The sequence below is a fragment of the Podarcis tiliguerta genome, assembly GCF_965153285.1.
Source record: "Podarcis tiliguerta genome assembly, chromosome: 3".
NCBI classification, from domain to species: Eukaryota; Metazoa; Chordata; class Lepidosauria; order Squamata; family Lacertidae; genus Podarcis; species Podarcis tiliguerta.
Window position 1 is genome coordinate 117455252 of NC_139536.1, and position 15226 is coordinate 117470477.

The following is a 15226-nucleotide window of genomic DNA, read 5'->3' on the forward strand; positions in this document are numbered from 1 at the left end:
GAACACATTTCGGAGACAGTGGAGAACAACCACCAAGTCTATGCTACCTAGTCCAGCATTCCATTCCCAGAGTGGTCTGTCAGATGACTATGGGAAGCTCATAGGCGTGACATGAGCACTGTATCGCTCTCCTACTCCTGTTCCGAAGCAGCTGGTATTCACTGCCATGCTGTCCTTGACCCCTCTTATCTCATGACCACTAGCTTCTCTTATGTTTGTTCTGCAGTCTTGGTGAGGGTCCCTCCCAACTCTACAAGCCTATGATTCTATAAGCATTTTTTTTTTGTACATCATTTGACAAGAGAAGTGTGAATTTTCAAAGCTTTTTGAAAATCCAAGTAAACAATAACTGCCAACCCGCATGAATAGTTGCAAGCTTATTGACACTCTCAAAGAACTCTAAAAGGTTAGTGGGACAAGGCTGAACTGTTTAATGCAACAATGCTACCACCAAGTTATCCAGAACAGATGTTAAACTTGGAGAACTATGGGCCTCCAAAGCCTTAACACGGTTCCTAATTTGGCCACGAAGCTGGTTCCCCAAACCACAGCCACCTGCCTTATACCTGACATCACACAGGGTAGCAGATGTGTGGCAGGTGAGGGGACGGCTCCCTGCCAGTAGAAGGGTTTGCAAACACCTCCTAGCAGCTGATAGGCAGTACCTCCTAAACTGTCTTTGCCCATGTGGTTTGATATCAAACTGTGCAGGCAAAGGAAGTGGGGTTTGCAGGGACCACTGTATGGGGGGTGGTAGCAACCCCCTATACCTTTGCCCACATGATTTGACTTCAAACCATCCAGGCAAAGGGAATCACTTCACCTGACGTCATGGGGATGCCATTGTCTCTGCTCCCAATTCTTAGCTCCTGGATACGATGAAACAGCTTCCTACACCTCAGATCTAACTAGGCCTGGGCAATGTATCAAGACATCGTCCGGGACCGGTTTGATGGCCAGAGCATGAAGGCACCTTCAGCCAGCAGTGGGTGGGGCTTGCCTGTGCCTTACCTTCCTTCTGTGCTGCCTCCTTCCTCCCTGCGCTGAGTGCTGGCAGTAGCAGGAGCAGCAGCAGTTTCACCACGGTGCCACCCGGGGCCAGGGCTGGTGCTGCTTGTTCCTCCCCTCCGCACGTCGCCAGGTGCTGTCAGTGGAGGGAGCGGCAGTGCTTTCACCCCAGTGCCTCGCAGGGCTGGGGCCAAAGGACGCTCCTTCCTTTTCAACATCATGATGCTACACCACAATGTTGGAAAGCTGCTATCGCCCAGCCCTGGATCTAACACACATCCTCCCGTGCACCAATGAGACCACATTGCCACAAGCGCAGGAAAGCAAAACCTCCTGCAGAGGATCCATGCCGTGAGAAGCACGTTTGGAGTGCCTTCTCCCTCTTGCAACTCAGAAATAAAATTAAGGGGGTGTTGCATACGTTATCTGTCTGATTACAATATATTGTAAAATTACAGTCTGGAACAGCATAATTATTATGGCATAACACTTACAAAAGCTTAGTTGACGACTTTCACAGAATTCTGCATATTGTGCAGAGTCCATCATTCGTGCTTGTCTTTCTGCCCTCTGCAAAACAATATAAACGACACTTGTTATTCATAGATCCAAATGCATAGCATCACAAATCCCTTCAAACTGTAGGCCTGAAAGCAACTCTCAACACTAAATTAGTACTACTAATTTCTCAATGTTTCTTAATGTTTAATGTTTTACTGTGGTTGCATAATTTGTTGGAAGCCACCCAGAGTAGCTGGGGCAATCTAGACAGATGGGTGGCTGGCAAGCAAGCAAGCAAGCAAGCAAAAGTTGATCATAGAATAGAATCATAGAATCATAGAGTTGGAAGAGACCACAAGGGCCATCGAGTCCAACCCCCTGCCAAGCAGGAAACACCATCAGAGCACTCCTGACATATGGTTGTCAAGCCTCTGCTTAAAGACCTCCAAAGAAGGAGACTCCACCACACTCCTTGGCAGCAAATTCCACTGTCAAACAGCTCTTACTGTCAGGAAGTTCTTCCTAATGTTTAGGTGGAATCTTCTTTCTTGTAGTTTGGATCCATTGCTCCGTGTCCGCTTCTCTGGAGCAGCAGAAAACAACCTTTCTCCCTCCTCTATGTGACATCCTTTTATATATTTGAACATGGCTATCATATCCCCCCTTAACCTCCTCTTCTCCAGGCTAAACATGCCCAGCTCCCTTAGCCGTTCCTCGTAAGGCATCGTTTCCAGGCCTTTGACCATTTTGGTTGCCCTCCTCTGGACACGTTCCAGTTTGTCAGTGTCCTTCTTGAACTGTGGTGCCCAGAACTGGACACAGTACTCCAGGTGAGGTCTGACCAGAGCAGAATACAGTGGCACTATAACTTCCCTTGATCTAGATGCTATACTCCTATTGATGCAGCCCAGAATTGCATTGGCTTTTTTAGCTGCCGCGTCACACTGTTGGCTCATGTCAAGTTTGTGGTCAACCAAGACTCCTAGATCCTTTTCACATGTACTGCTCTCAAGCCAGGTGTCACCCATCTTGTATTTGTACCTCTCATTTTTTTTGCCCAAGTGCAATACTTTACATTTCTCCCTGTTAAAATTCATCTTGTTTGTTTTGGCCCAGTTCTCTAATCTGTCAAGGTCGTTTTGAAGTGTGATCCTGTCCTCTGGGGTGTTAGCCACCCCTCCCAGTTTGGTGTCATCTGCAAATTTGATCAGGATGCCCTTGAGTCCATCATCCAAGTCGTTGATAAAGATGTTGAATAAGACCGGGCCCAAGACAGAGCCCTGTGGCACCCCACTAGTCACTCTTCTCCAGGATGAAGAGGAACCATTGATGAGCACCCTTTGGGTCCGGTCAGTCAGCCAGTTACAAATCCACTGAGTGGTAGCATAGTCAAGACCGCATTTTACCAGCTTCTTTACAAGAATATCATGGGGCACCTTGTCAAATGCCTTGCTGAAATCAAGGCAGGCTACATCCACTGCGTTCCCTTCATCTACCAGGCTTGTAATTCTGTCAAAAAATGAGATCAGGTTAGTCTGACATGACTTATTTTTCAGAAATCCATGCTGACTATTGGTGATCACAGCATTCCTTTCTAGGTGCTCACAGATTGTTTGCTTGATGATCTGCTCCAGAATCTTCCCTGGTATTGATGTCAGACTGACTGGGCGGTAATTATTTGGGTCCTCTCTTTTCCCCTTTTTGAAAATAGGGACAACATTTGCCCTCCTCCAGTCTGCTGGGACTTCGCCTGTTCTCCAGGAATTCTCAAAGATGATTGCCAGTGGTTCTGAGATCACATCTGCCAGTTCTTTTAATACTCTTGGATGCAGTTCATCTGGCCCTGGAGACTTGAATACATCTAAACTAGCCAAGTATTCTTGTACTATCTCCTTAGTTATTCTGGGCTGTGTTTTCTCTACTGAATCATTTGCTCCAAATTCTTCAGGTCGGGCATTGTTTTCTTTATCGGAGAAGACTGAGGCAAAGAAGGCATTGAGGAGTTCAGCCCTTTCTGTGTCCCCTGTTTGCATTTCACCATTTTCTCCTCTGAGTGACCCCACTGTTTCTTTGTTCTTCCTTTTGCCACGAACATACCCATAAAAGCCTTTTTTGTTGCTTTTAACCTCTCTAGCAAGCCTGAGTTCATTCTGTGCTTTAGCTTTTCTGACTTTGTGTCTACACGTGCTGGCTATTTGTTTGAATTCCTCTTTGGTGGTTTCCCCCCTTTTCCATTTTTTGTACACATCCTTTTTTAATCTTAACTCAGTTAAAAGTTCTTTAGATAGCCACCCTGGCTTCTTTAGGCACCTTCCATGTTTCCATCTCATTGGTATTGCCTGAAGTTGTGCTTTTACTATCTCCCTCTTAACAAACTCCCAGCCATCATGAACTCCCTTTCCTTTTAGTATTACTGTCCATGGGATCTCACCCAGCACTTCCCTAAGTTTTATGAAGTCGGCTTTCTTAAAGTCAAGAAATTGAGTCCTAGTATGCTTGGCTGCTCCTTTCCGTTGTATAGTAAACTTCAGAAGAGCATGATCACTTGCGCCTAATGATCCTTCCACTTCTACCCCATTAACCAGGTCATCGACATTGGTTAGGACCAGATCTAAAATGGCTGTTCCTCTTGTTGCTTCTCCCACTTTCTGGACAATGAAGTTGTCTGCAATGCATCAATGCCAAATCTTGATATCGTATCATCTACCACTGACAGAGTATCCTGCATATCCAAGCAACTCGAAATTAACCTAAGTTAAAAGTGGATTTCTCCTCCTCCTCCATGGCTTGCAACACAAATGCCTAACAAAGAAATACTGCATGCCGGAATAGCAATGGAAATCTATCTTGGGATATGAAGATTTATCCCAGAAGAAAACAGAATACTTTTTTGTGGTACCTGGTCTAATCAATGGAATCACAGGTTTAAAGACACATGTGAAGATACAAAAGAACCACAAGCAATAAATTCTATTGCATATATTTGAATTAATTAATTCTGAAATTGAGCAGGAAAGCACAAACTCCACTAATTACTTAGGTGCGGGGTGAGAAAAGGTGCAAGCCAGGACAATCGGCAGAAACTTCCTCTCAAAGCTCCAAAACTTTATGGGGCTTCACAGAGACCACAAAGAATATATTTTACACAAACCGGCTCCTAGTTAAGTAAAGAAGATCTGCCTCCAATGAAAAGAAAAAATGAAAACGGTACCATACAGCAGTTAAATATCACAGAGTTGAAAATTCTGTTCCAAATCCTAGCTGTCTTAAAACTTATCTCAGGACTTTCATTATAAAATGTAACCAACTTGCTCTTCTTAAATCCACTTTTTGCTTAAGTGGAAACCAAAGAAAAAGAGGGCAGTAGGGCACGAACCATTTTAAAGATTAGACACACTTTGGGTCTTGTGCTGAAGCTAACAAAACCTTTTTATGACAGATTGATGGATGTTGTGATAAAACTGCAGATTTGACAATAAAGAGCAGATATACAGAGAATTTTTTGTTATCTTACTTATCCCTGCATTATGAAGCAGACTGTTCTTTCTGTCCTATCCATTAGTTTGAATGAGTATGTAAGACATAGAAGCCTTTGAAGTCATGCAGCTGGTTTATGCATGGACGTTGTCCGGAATCTTCCAATGTCACGAGGAGGCAGGGCAAGATCTCAACCTAAAAGGGTGTCAGGAGGAAGGTGGAGCACAAAGGCCTCTTTTCTCTCCCCTTCTACCTGAAGTATCGTTTTCCTCTGTGGAAGTTCTCTTAGGTACCCTAGGAAGAACTCAGCCAGGTTCTTCAGCCTTCTGTTTCTTCCTCAGGAGAAACTGCTGAAGCTCCCTTCCCTTCACCCTTCTACTCACTCCATGGCTCAGTGTCCTCGATGACAGGAATGGGGAACCTGGCTGAAAGGTGCCCTTGGTGTGGCGATGCTTCTTGCTTGCCTGGACGGAGAACAGAGAGGGTTGGATGACTCTGCGTAAAGAGAAGCCTCCTGTGCAAAGGTGACATTTGCATCAATTGCTTTGGTCACTTTTGCCTCTGGTCCCACCTGCCACTGCCATCTGGCCCCCAGGTTACCCAGATGGAAGGATGACCCACAGGCTGAAGAATGCACCGCTGCTCAGCTCCTCCGGGTCTCATGGAACCTGAGAGAGAGATGACTCACCCCGCCTGATGTGGATTTGTTCTTCTTTAGAACAATTTCCCACAAATAATTTCCTCACTTTTCATAGAACAGAAATGATTATGCCGTTAGGCGGTTAGCAAGCATACTCTCGTCATTAAACACCAGTTTACACCCCGGCTTACTCAGGGCTGCCAGACATGCACATGCAAGCTTTTACAAATGTTTGTGTTCACCTGCAATTTTCCTATTTGCTCTTGAAAACACCAGCATAACACTGGCACATCTGGTAAAACTGTATCTGCCATATCATCTGAAGGACGGCTGGGGGGGGGGAGAGCTTTCCATTCTGAGGATTTCCCACCCCAATTCCTGATACAGTACTACCACCACCCCTAAAGCCTGGAGCAATTCTCAACTTCTTTTAAAAATATTTGCAGACCTTATTTGGGAAGAAGGAAGTTCCCTACATGTGGTTTTAGAAAACCGTTGGAGAAGCCCTGTTCTATTTCTCTTTCCAACATTGGGATAGTAAGCACTTGAGAATTTTTGCACACACTTTTGTGGGAAGGATTACTGTAAAGACAGAGTGAATTCAAATGGACTTGGGGGTAAGTTGGAAAAGTTTGAGAGCAGCATCTTAGCATTAATATTGTCGATAGCAAAAGCTGCTTCCAATCTGCTCTGCTCAATTTAATCTCTCTGTTCATTACTAGAGGACCAGGGATGTGGCTTCTCCTGTTTGGACAGAAATAACAATTTTGGCTCCTACCTCCCACCTAGAATAGCAGAGATTAAGGCTGGCTGGTGAAGGAGGTGGTGGAAGCTGCTACACGCCTATTCCAAATAATATTAGGACCAACCTAATATTATTGTGGTTTTTGCTTCATCAATATAATTTCAAACCAACAAATTTTGTTCAAGCTGAGTTTCACTGAAAGTTCTAAATATTAACTTTACTGAAAACATTTTCCAAAGTTTTTAAGTGTTTAGGTAAAACTAGCCCAATTCACATCACAGAATATATAATAACCTCATTCAAGTTAGGGAAGGTGAGGTTGGAGAGCACTAATTGTTACGGTTTATTACAACCTGGTATGCAAAAGATCAGAAGGTCGGCGGTTCGAATCCCCGCGACGGGGTGAGCTCCCATTGTTCGGTCCCTGCTCCTGCCAACCTAGCAGTTCAAAAGCATGTCAAAGTGCAAGTAGATGAACAGGTACTGCTTCGGCAGGAAGGTAAATGGCGTTTCCGTGTGCTCCTCTGGTTTGCCAGAATTAGTCATGTGGACAAACGCCTGCTCTCTCAGCCAATAAAGCGAGATGAGCGCTGAAACCCCAGAGTCGTTCACGACTGGACTTAACTGTGAGGGGTCCTTTACCTTTATGCAAAGTAAAACCCACAAAAAAGCAAAGCCATGCAAAGCCAAAATCAAGGAGAAAGCTATAAAGCTGTTTTCATCCTATTGTGTTCATAATTATCCCACCCCATTCTCAAGTAACAACTTTGAAACTACCTACCATGTACAGAGAAGTTATGAATCTGAAAGACTGAAATGGGAAGCAAAAGTTTGCATGGCCCACATGCTAAATCCATTGTTTGATAATGTTCCAAATATATGAGAAAGTAACATTCCAGCACTGGCATAACAAATGCAATTGTTCTGATTAATGTTTTTTCCTGGGATGCGGGGGTGATTCCAAAGGGGTTGGAAGGCAAAAAAGACATGCAAAGAAAATCAACTTTACGTCGATTCATTAGCATGAGCTTTACTGATAATTTATCCTGTTTCCTAATGAAAGCAAAAAAAACCCCACCATGTCTCTATTAAAAAGCAATCAGATTTGGTATGTTGGTGACACTTTAAAGAGCACATTATGTGGGAAAACAAAATAAACATTTACCCTGGCAAACGAAAGTAGGCTTGGGGTTTTGACATACTTGGCAGGCAGGCAGAATTATATTCACATCAAGCTTACAGAAAACCTAATTTAATATTTAAATATTTGCTTAAGTAATATACTATTTTAAAACAACACATTAAAATATACATTTTTGACAAGATGTTTTAAAGATTCTATGAAGAACACTCCATAGAAGCCATACATTTAGGTGAGATCCCATCCGCTTTCAAAAGGTAAAATCATCTCAGTACAGATTCTTCCAGAATATTCCCAGCAATGGCAACCTTTAATCTCACTCCTCACCACACCCACTGCCACTCATACATATCACTTTTTATAATGAGGACAGCAATTGTCAGTGCATTGTGCACTCAATGAGGAATTATTGCCTCTTCCATTCAAAAGGTCAGGCCAGCTGTTTTAATCAGCCAGGTAGAAGATCTTTAAGGATTCCTTTTACATCCTTAGGCTGCACAGCCTTAGAATATCCATAAAATCTCCATTTGCCCAGACAGCCAATGAACTGACTGACCAAAAAACCCCCACACAATATAAAATACTTTGTGTAGCTGCTGCCCCTCATTTCAGGCTTTTGGGCAAGATGTCTTCAATACGAGTCCCTTCCTGAGTAATTCCACATCTCCCTCATGAGCAGCACTGGCATCAGGGCTCAGCACCACTCTAGGCAACTGCTGAGGCCCATACACCAGCAGCGAGTCCACCGCCAACCCTCCGAGCCCCCTGGGGCTTATTGTTCTTCCTGCTCCTTGATGTCGCTGCCTCCTCACTTGTCTTATCTGGCACAAAAATAGTGATGAGAGCAAGAAGGGCAGCAGCAACTCCAGTTGTTTTGCCTTCCCTCTCTGGGCAATTATATCAACCTTTATATAATTGAACCCAGCTGTCAGCTCCCATCATCCCTGACCAATGGCCCCACTAGCTAGGAGGGAAGGGAGTTGCAGTCCAGCAACCTCTAGGGACCCATGGTTGAGAAAGGCTGCTCTAAGACAGTGGTGTGGGCCTGGCCTACAACAAGCCCTCATCCCAACACATCTGAAGCCGGCCCTCTCCCTGCTGCCCACTGCAGCCACAAGGAGCAGGCAGCTCTGAGCTGGGCCCTTCAACAGGCGTCTCCTGATGCCAACTCCCCTGTCCACCCATCTGTATTTTACCAAGAAACGTATCTTATTTACCTTGACCGTTCCAACTTTCAAGGAGCTAAATCCACCAGCTGTGGGATGCAGACTGTGACAATGTTCCATTGACTGGCCCTTTAATTTTGAGGGATTAAAACATCCGGAAATCTGTCTAACTACAGTCAATCTGAAGACAGCATTATAATACATTATATCATTAGCATCTGATACAAACTGACATGGCTGGCATATATAAATATTTTTAATTATTTCAAAGCGGATGTAATGTGTGCATCCTTCTTCCAAAAAAATTGTTTGATTGGGTTTTTATAAGGATTTCCATCGCCAGATGCTGTGAGTAGCACAATGCTTTTCCTACAGATGTCTGCAGCCTGTGACAATCAGCAGCGCTTTGAATAACACCCCCAGTATAACAGCCCTCTTGTCATCGGTGCTGTATATTATAGCATATGAATCCCACACAAGTGGATGAACAGACTTTAAATAATGCCATCTGACAACGATGGCGGGTGGGGGGGAGAGTCTTGCAAAGCCTTGGAAATGGTTGTTAGCGTTAGGAAATAAAATCCAGGCCACTGGGAGAAAAGAAGACTCATCCTTCTTTCCTTTGATCAGACCAAAACCCTATTTTTAATTACAATTCACAGGAAAAGATTTTGCCAGTATTTAAATACTACTTAGGATACATTGTCTTTCCTTTTATAAATGTAATTCAAAATCTTTTTTTGTTGGAAGAACATCTCAATCCATTGGGGGTTCTTTCACACATTATAGTAGTGGTTACACTGAAACCAAAATATGAGAGGAAGCTAAAAAGCACATTAAAGAAATGCACATACGTGAGTGAATACAGGGGGTTCTGCTTGGGGAGGCCTCACTGGCACAACATAGATTTCTCCGGCAATGTGAAAAATGGCCCTTGCTTAGGAGCATTCTTAGGAGCCTAGTGTGAAAGACAGCATGTTTCTGAATGTTCAACATTTATAAAATCTTGCATTTTACATTTTCTTCGCTACCGCACCTTGTTCATTATAGGCAGTGTTTTTTAATTTAATCATTGATTGACAATGACAATGATTTAAATTTCTATACCGTCCTTCATCTAAGGACCACAGGGCACACACCCCCCCCTTTGATTTTCTCCTTGAAACAGATCCTATTGATCCATTGGCAAAGAGCGAAATTTCCCACTCTCATGTCTTGTTTGGGGTCAGCAGGTTTTAATTCTGACCCTTCTCCTCCCTGCTCACCCGTGTTTGCAAAATTATTTTATGCAATAACAATTTGCCAGTGGTATCAATTTGCAGCTGCCTGCCATTGTTCAGATGTGCCTCACTTTCTCTATACAGTGGTACCTCTGGTTGTGGATGGGATCTGTTCCGGAGATCCGGCCTGATCCTGAGGTTTTCGCAACTGGAGAGACCGCTTCTGCACATGCGCGCGTGGCAAAACCCCGGAAATATACTTCCGGGTTTGCCACTTACGTATCCCGAAGTTTACGTAATCAGAGGGATACGTAAGCAGAGATATGACTGTAGTATCAGAATTGTAGAGTTGGAAGGTACCCTGAGGGGAGGTCAATAGAAAATATCAATAAATATCTTCTTTCATACCCTTGTGGGTTTTAGTTCTAGAAAGTTCTAAATGTTCTTCCTCAGAGCAGGTGCAGAATGCATTTATGAGCCTTCAAAGACCCTATAAAGAACTAGTTGTAGTCATGTGTGGGTGTGCAACAAAAATACACAAAGGAAGTCAAACAGCCATGAAGTCCCACCTCTGAACAGTGAAACCTTTAGACACCACCTGCGCCTTTTCAATCATATTTGCAAAACCATGAGGTCGAAAAGCATGCTTTTAAAACAAAGGGATGCATTGGATGCAATCTGCATGCTCCCAGATTCTGCAAACATTTAATGAGCAGAACCAGAGAGAAAACAGTCTAGCACAAGATCTCAGGAGCAATGGTTACTATTGTTAGATCAACATATTTAGAAGTCTAGCTACCACACAACCATCAAAGTAGACATAGTAATCCTTCTGTTAGTATCAATAGCTTCCTTGTCTAACTAACAGGCAAGTGACACATTAATGAAAGTTGTTTGTTTTCACTGGAAGACTGTATTTTAGGAAAGGTGGTGATCAAAATGCATTTTTTAGTTATCTTATTTGTGAATTTTGCAGTATCTTTTAAAAATTCACACACTTCCTCATCTAGCTGACTCCAAAAGGAATCTAGCATCAATCTTGGTTGGCAAGAAGCCTATTTTTGAGGCACTATTTTCTTCTATTCATGTTATTGGCTTTCCACTGTTTATTCAAACATGAAATGTACTATGAAAGCAGCATGGTGCCTCTGCTGCTGAATTATTGCTATGTAACACCCAAGAGTTGGAAATATATCCCTAAACTAGAAGGCAGAGTGACAGATGAATAGTGTTCCTTTTAATCCTCCGGGAATAACAACTGAAACGCAGCATTCAGAGTGCAATATTGTTTGCATTCCAGTTCAGATTTCTGATGGTAAGGGGTCTCTCTCTCTCTCTCTCTCTCTCCCTCTCTCTGTGTGTCTTAGAGAGAGAGAGGAAGAGAGATTCCCATTATAAAACAAATGATGGCAACTGATTTTATTTAAAAGGGAAAAAAAGACTTTACTTTGTGTTTAAAATATTTAAAATACTTCAACTGAAAAAGAATACAGATTTTAAGATCTTTTTTCTCTATGTTATCACGACATGTGAAGCACATATTAGACAAAGAATCTTTTATATGGAAAAGCTAGGAAATGCTGTATTACAACTGTTTACTGGAAGCTCTCAAGAGGGCATATAACGAGAACACAAATTACACTGACTTTCAGTTGGATTTGGGCTGCATTCAGGGGTCATGTTCCTGATCCTCCAAGCCATGGCTGAGGCTGGGAATGAGGCCACTGATCCTGGGCTGCCTCCTCCAGTTGTGGCCGCTACCCAGGCAGCAAACAGCAAGTGGCGCCCCCAACGGTGGAGGCAGAATGCAGCCATCATGAATAGCAGCCACTGATAGCCTTTTCCTCCACGAATCTGTCTAATCCTCAAGCCATCCCATCATTCTTCTGTGGCACCCCACTTTCTCTCCCCACCAGCATCCCAGCTAGGTCCTTTGCATTCCGACCTTCTCACTTGCTCTGCTTTCTGTTCATATAAATCTTGGAAAGCACATGCAGCTTAAAGAGAAAGTGCAAAAGGAGTCGCTCTTCCATCTTCCTTTGTCAGCTCTATGTACGTACTTTCCAAGGAGAAAAGGTAATCACTGTCACCACCTCATTAGGCTTCATGGGCTCCAGGGCTAGCCCTCAAGGCCACCCATGGAGGCACAGGTCAATTCTGCATCCAGGGCAACTGTCTATCAGCTCCATCTGAGACCCTAACTGCCTGTGCACTGTCTCACCAGAGTGGTACTTGGACTATGTGCTCTACATGGGGCTACCTTTGAAGGTGACTTAGAAACTACAACTATTTCAGAATGCGGCAGCTAGACTGGTGACTGGGAGTGGCCGCTGGGACCATATAACACCAGTCCTGAAAGACCTACTGGCTCCTAGTATGTTTCCAAGCAGAATTCAAAGTGTTGGTGCTGACCTTTAAAGCCCTAAACGGCCTCGGCCCAGTATATCTGAAGGAGCATCTCTATCTCCATTGCTCATCCCAGACACTGAGGTCCAGCTTTGAGGGCCTTCTGGTGGTTCCCTCACAGTGAGAAGTGAGATTACAGGCAGTGTTAGAAACTAAGATATGGAAAGCTAGGAGCTAAATGGCACCTTAAACCAAGATTATGTGTAACGCAAAGGAGTGTCTAGGCGTGCTTTTTTTATAACAAGAATACAAAGCTGAAAATGAATGAACTGCAGCTAAAATCTTATGTTCATTTTTCACATGGTCTAGTCCTCATCTGAAGAGTGCAAAAAACAAAGCCATACTCCCCCTGCCCCCCCCCCCAATATTCTTATGAGGGTCTCTTTTCCAGTCTTCAGAAAGTGGCCAGAAGTGGGGAGGCAGAAAAATGTCCTCTTTTCCTGGGTTCGAAATTAGCAGGCGCCAGACGCATTTTGCACCTAAAGATTCTTCATTTGCAAACACCTAAAAGTCTAGATGCCAATAAGCATGAAAAAATACAAACCCCAACTGAACAATTTTCATATAAATCACAACCAAATGTAAAAGAAGGGCACATTCCCCCCAACAACACCCCCAAACAATGCCCCAGCCTCCATTGTTCTGACATGACACACATGGACTTGCTTTGGGACATCTTACAAACAGAAGACATGTTGGAATTTGGCTTGGGCTAACACAATGCACCGTAAAATTGCCTACATCGGTTTCTTAGTTTCTGTTTTAAGAATTAGCATATTGGGGTAAAAAAAAATTCCAAGAGTTATTTTCAAGCAATAACTGATTGACGGAAGCAGAATAAAGTGCTCTTCTGATACAAGAAATGTGGCTTCGGTTGGGATGTTCTACAATACTAGGATTCAGCTTGGAGCAGCAAAATAACTCATGAAATTGCTTATGTCAGTTTCTTAGGTTCTGTCTACAAAGGTTAAACAGAAGCATGTTACGTCAGAACTGTACTGTCTTTTGCCCACAATCAAGAGGTATCTGGAATATGATATTGCTAATATATTTTGGTTAGTAGCTGAGACCCATATTATAGATATTTGAGATCTTAGGTTTGGGACAATACAAAGTTTCTGAAGGAGCTAAGCCAGCTTTCGTTGCTCTACATCTCTCCCCAATACCACTGAATGTTAGTATTTAAAATCAGTGGGATTTAACATCAAGTAAAACACTATGTTTCAAATCAACAAAGAGGCTTTTGTTTTTTGTTGCGTTAACAGCTCATTATCTGACTTTTGTTTATTCCCATAGTGATTCTCATCCCTGTGTCGGCAAATCTCCTTAATCTTAAGATGAAAGCTAACAGAAAGATACTCTCCTTGTGATAGTCAAAGGGTTAAGCTGATATTTTTCAGTAAAAAAAGGATTACATTCTGTTAATATTTTTAAATCACCAGTGTTTTTCTTTATATCAGTTATGCAACTATATGATATGCACCCTGGAAACAAATACACACCATTCTGTTTAAAGACAGACACACACACACACACACACACGTAATTATTTCAAAAATACAGTTTTAAAGAAATACGACATAAACAATATTTGCTTTCTGTATAATTCATCATAAGTGAAACCATACCACTGAACAATCATATCCTGTTTGGGCCGTAATGACATCAGAAATACATGTTTATCATCTGCTTTGGACAACTTAGCATGTTTTTGGCCCAGGGCAAAGTGGAACCGAAACCATTTGCAGTTGGCCAAACCAAGATAACCACACATTTCTGAAGTAATTGATACCTAAAAGGAACATAGCCTTTAGATCACAGCTCATGATTTAAGTACACTAATTCTTTAAAGGAGGTTGTAAAGATTTTAAAGAGCGCACTGGACTTCCTCCAAAACGTAGCTTGCAGAAACCATAGTCTACTAAACATGGCAAATAAGATATTCTATACTACTTTATATGCTAACTACCATCTTCTTTTCAGGAACAGAACATGTTTCCTGCATTTTTAAAGCCCGCAGTATTTTTTAAAGAGACCCAGACCAAGTTCTTGTTTTAGAAAAGCATCCACAATAATAAAAACTCTTATTGACCAACTAACATTTGAGAAAGCAGAATGCAGTTTCCTAGTTGATTTTAGGTTTCCAGATACAACAAAGCAAGATCATTCCCCTGAATCTTTCCTTCAAAACTGTGCATGCCAACACACACACACACACACACACTTCTCCTCTTCCTTCTTGGTTTAACCAATGCTGATATATGCTTGAAATGGATTTGCCCACCCAAATTAATAAGAACTTTGTAACTGCTTAGAGATTTTTGAAATACAAAGCAGTGTATAAATACTTTCAAATAAAATAGATATTTGCAGATGTAATGTTAAACCATGTGTGATGTGTTGAGAAGTTAGGGGCAAAATTGTAGAAATTGTGTAAGGTTGATCTTTTGTTACATTTGGTCCAGTGCCAAATTGTCTTTCTTTGGGAGACATGTGGAAATTGAGGTGGATCTTTGTTTTACCCTGCCTAATAACCTGCAGTAAACCATGCCACTGTGCTGATTTCACAGTTAAGTTCTTAGAAGCAGGGAGTAACTCCCTTCACCCATGAATAAACATAACATTGCTGGGCCTCCCACCCCTGCGCCCAAATCCATGAGTTAGATGAAGTCTACAGCTGTGGTGTTCGCCATGGGGAAAGAGCATATGCGAGGCTTTCCCTTGCAGAGGTCCAGCTCTGGGGGCTGGCATTAGGAAGGATGCGGCAGAAGTGGCCCTGCAATCTGTTTTACATGTTTGCTAGTCTTTCACTTAAGGAATTATCTGGTTTCCAGGCTCCAGTTAGAGCCATGTTGCCTGAAGTCCATGCTGTTCCTCTGCCAGGATAGAACAACAACTTTTATGTGACTCAACAATTGCTTG

The 15226-nt window shown here is 42.7% G+C and overlaps 1 protein-coding gene across 6 annotated transcripts in view; it reads right to left on the bottom strand.

Annotated features, from left to right (window-relative positions):
* Positions 1–15226, bottom strand: part of SUPT3H (SPT3 homolog, SAGA and STAGA complex component) — a 212835-nt gene that overhangs the window by 40875 nt on the left and 156734 nt on the right. For all 6 annotated transcript variants that reach the window (XM_083435628.1, XM_083435627.1, XM_083435629.1 and 3 more), the window contains exon 7: positions 1503–1578. In XM_083435628.1, the coding sequence (XP_083291754.1) occupies positions 1503–1578 (76 nt within the window). The remainder of the gene's footprint in view (positions 1–1502; positions 1579–15226) is intronic.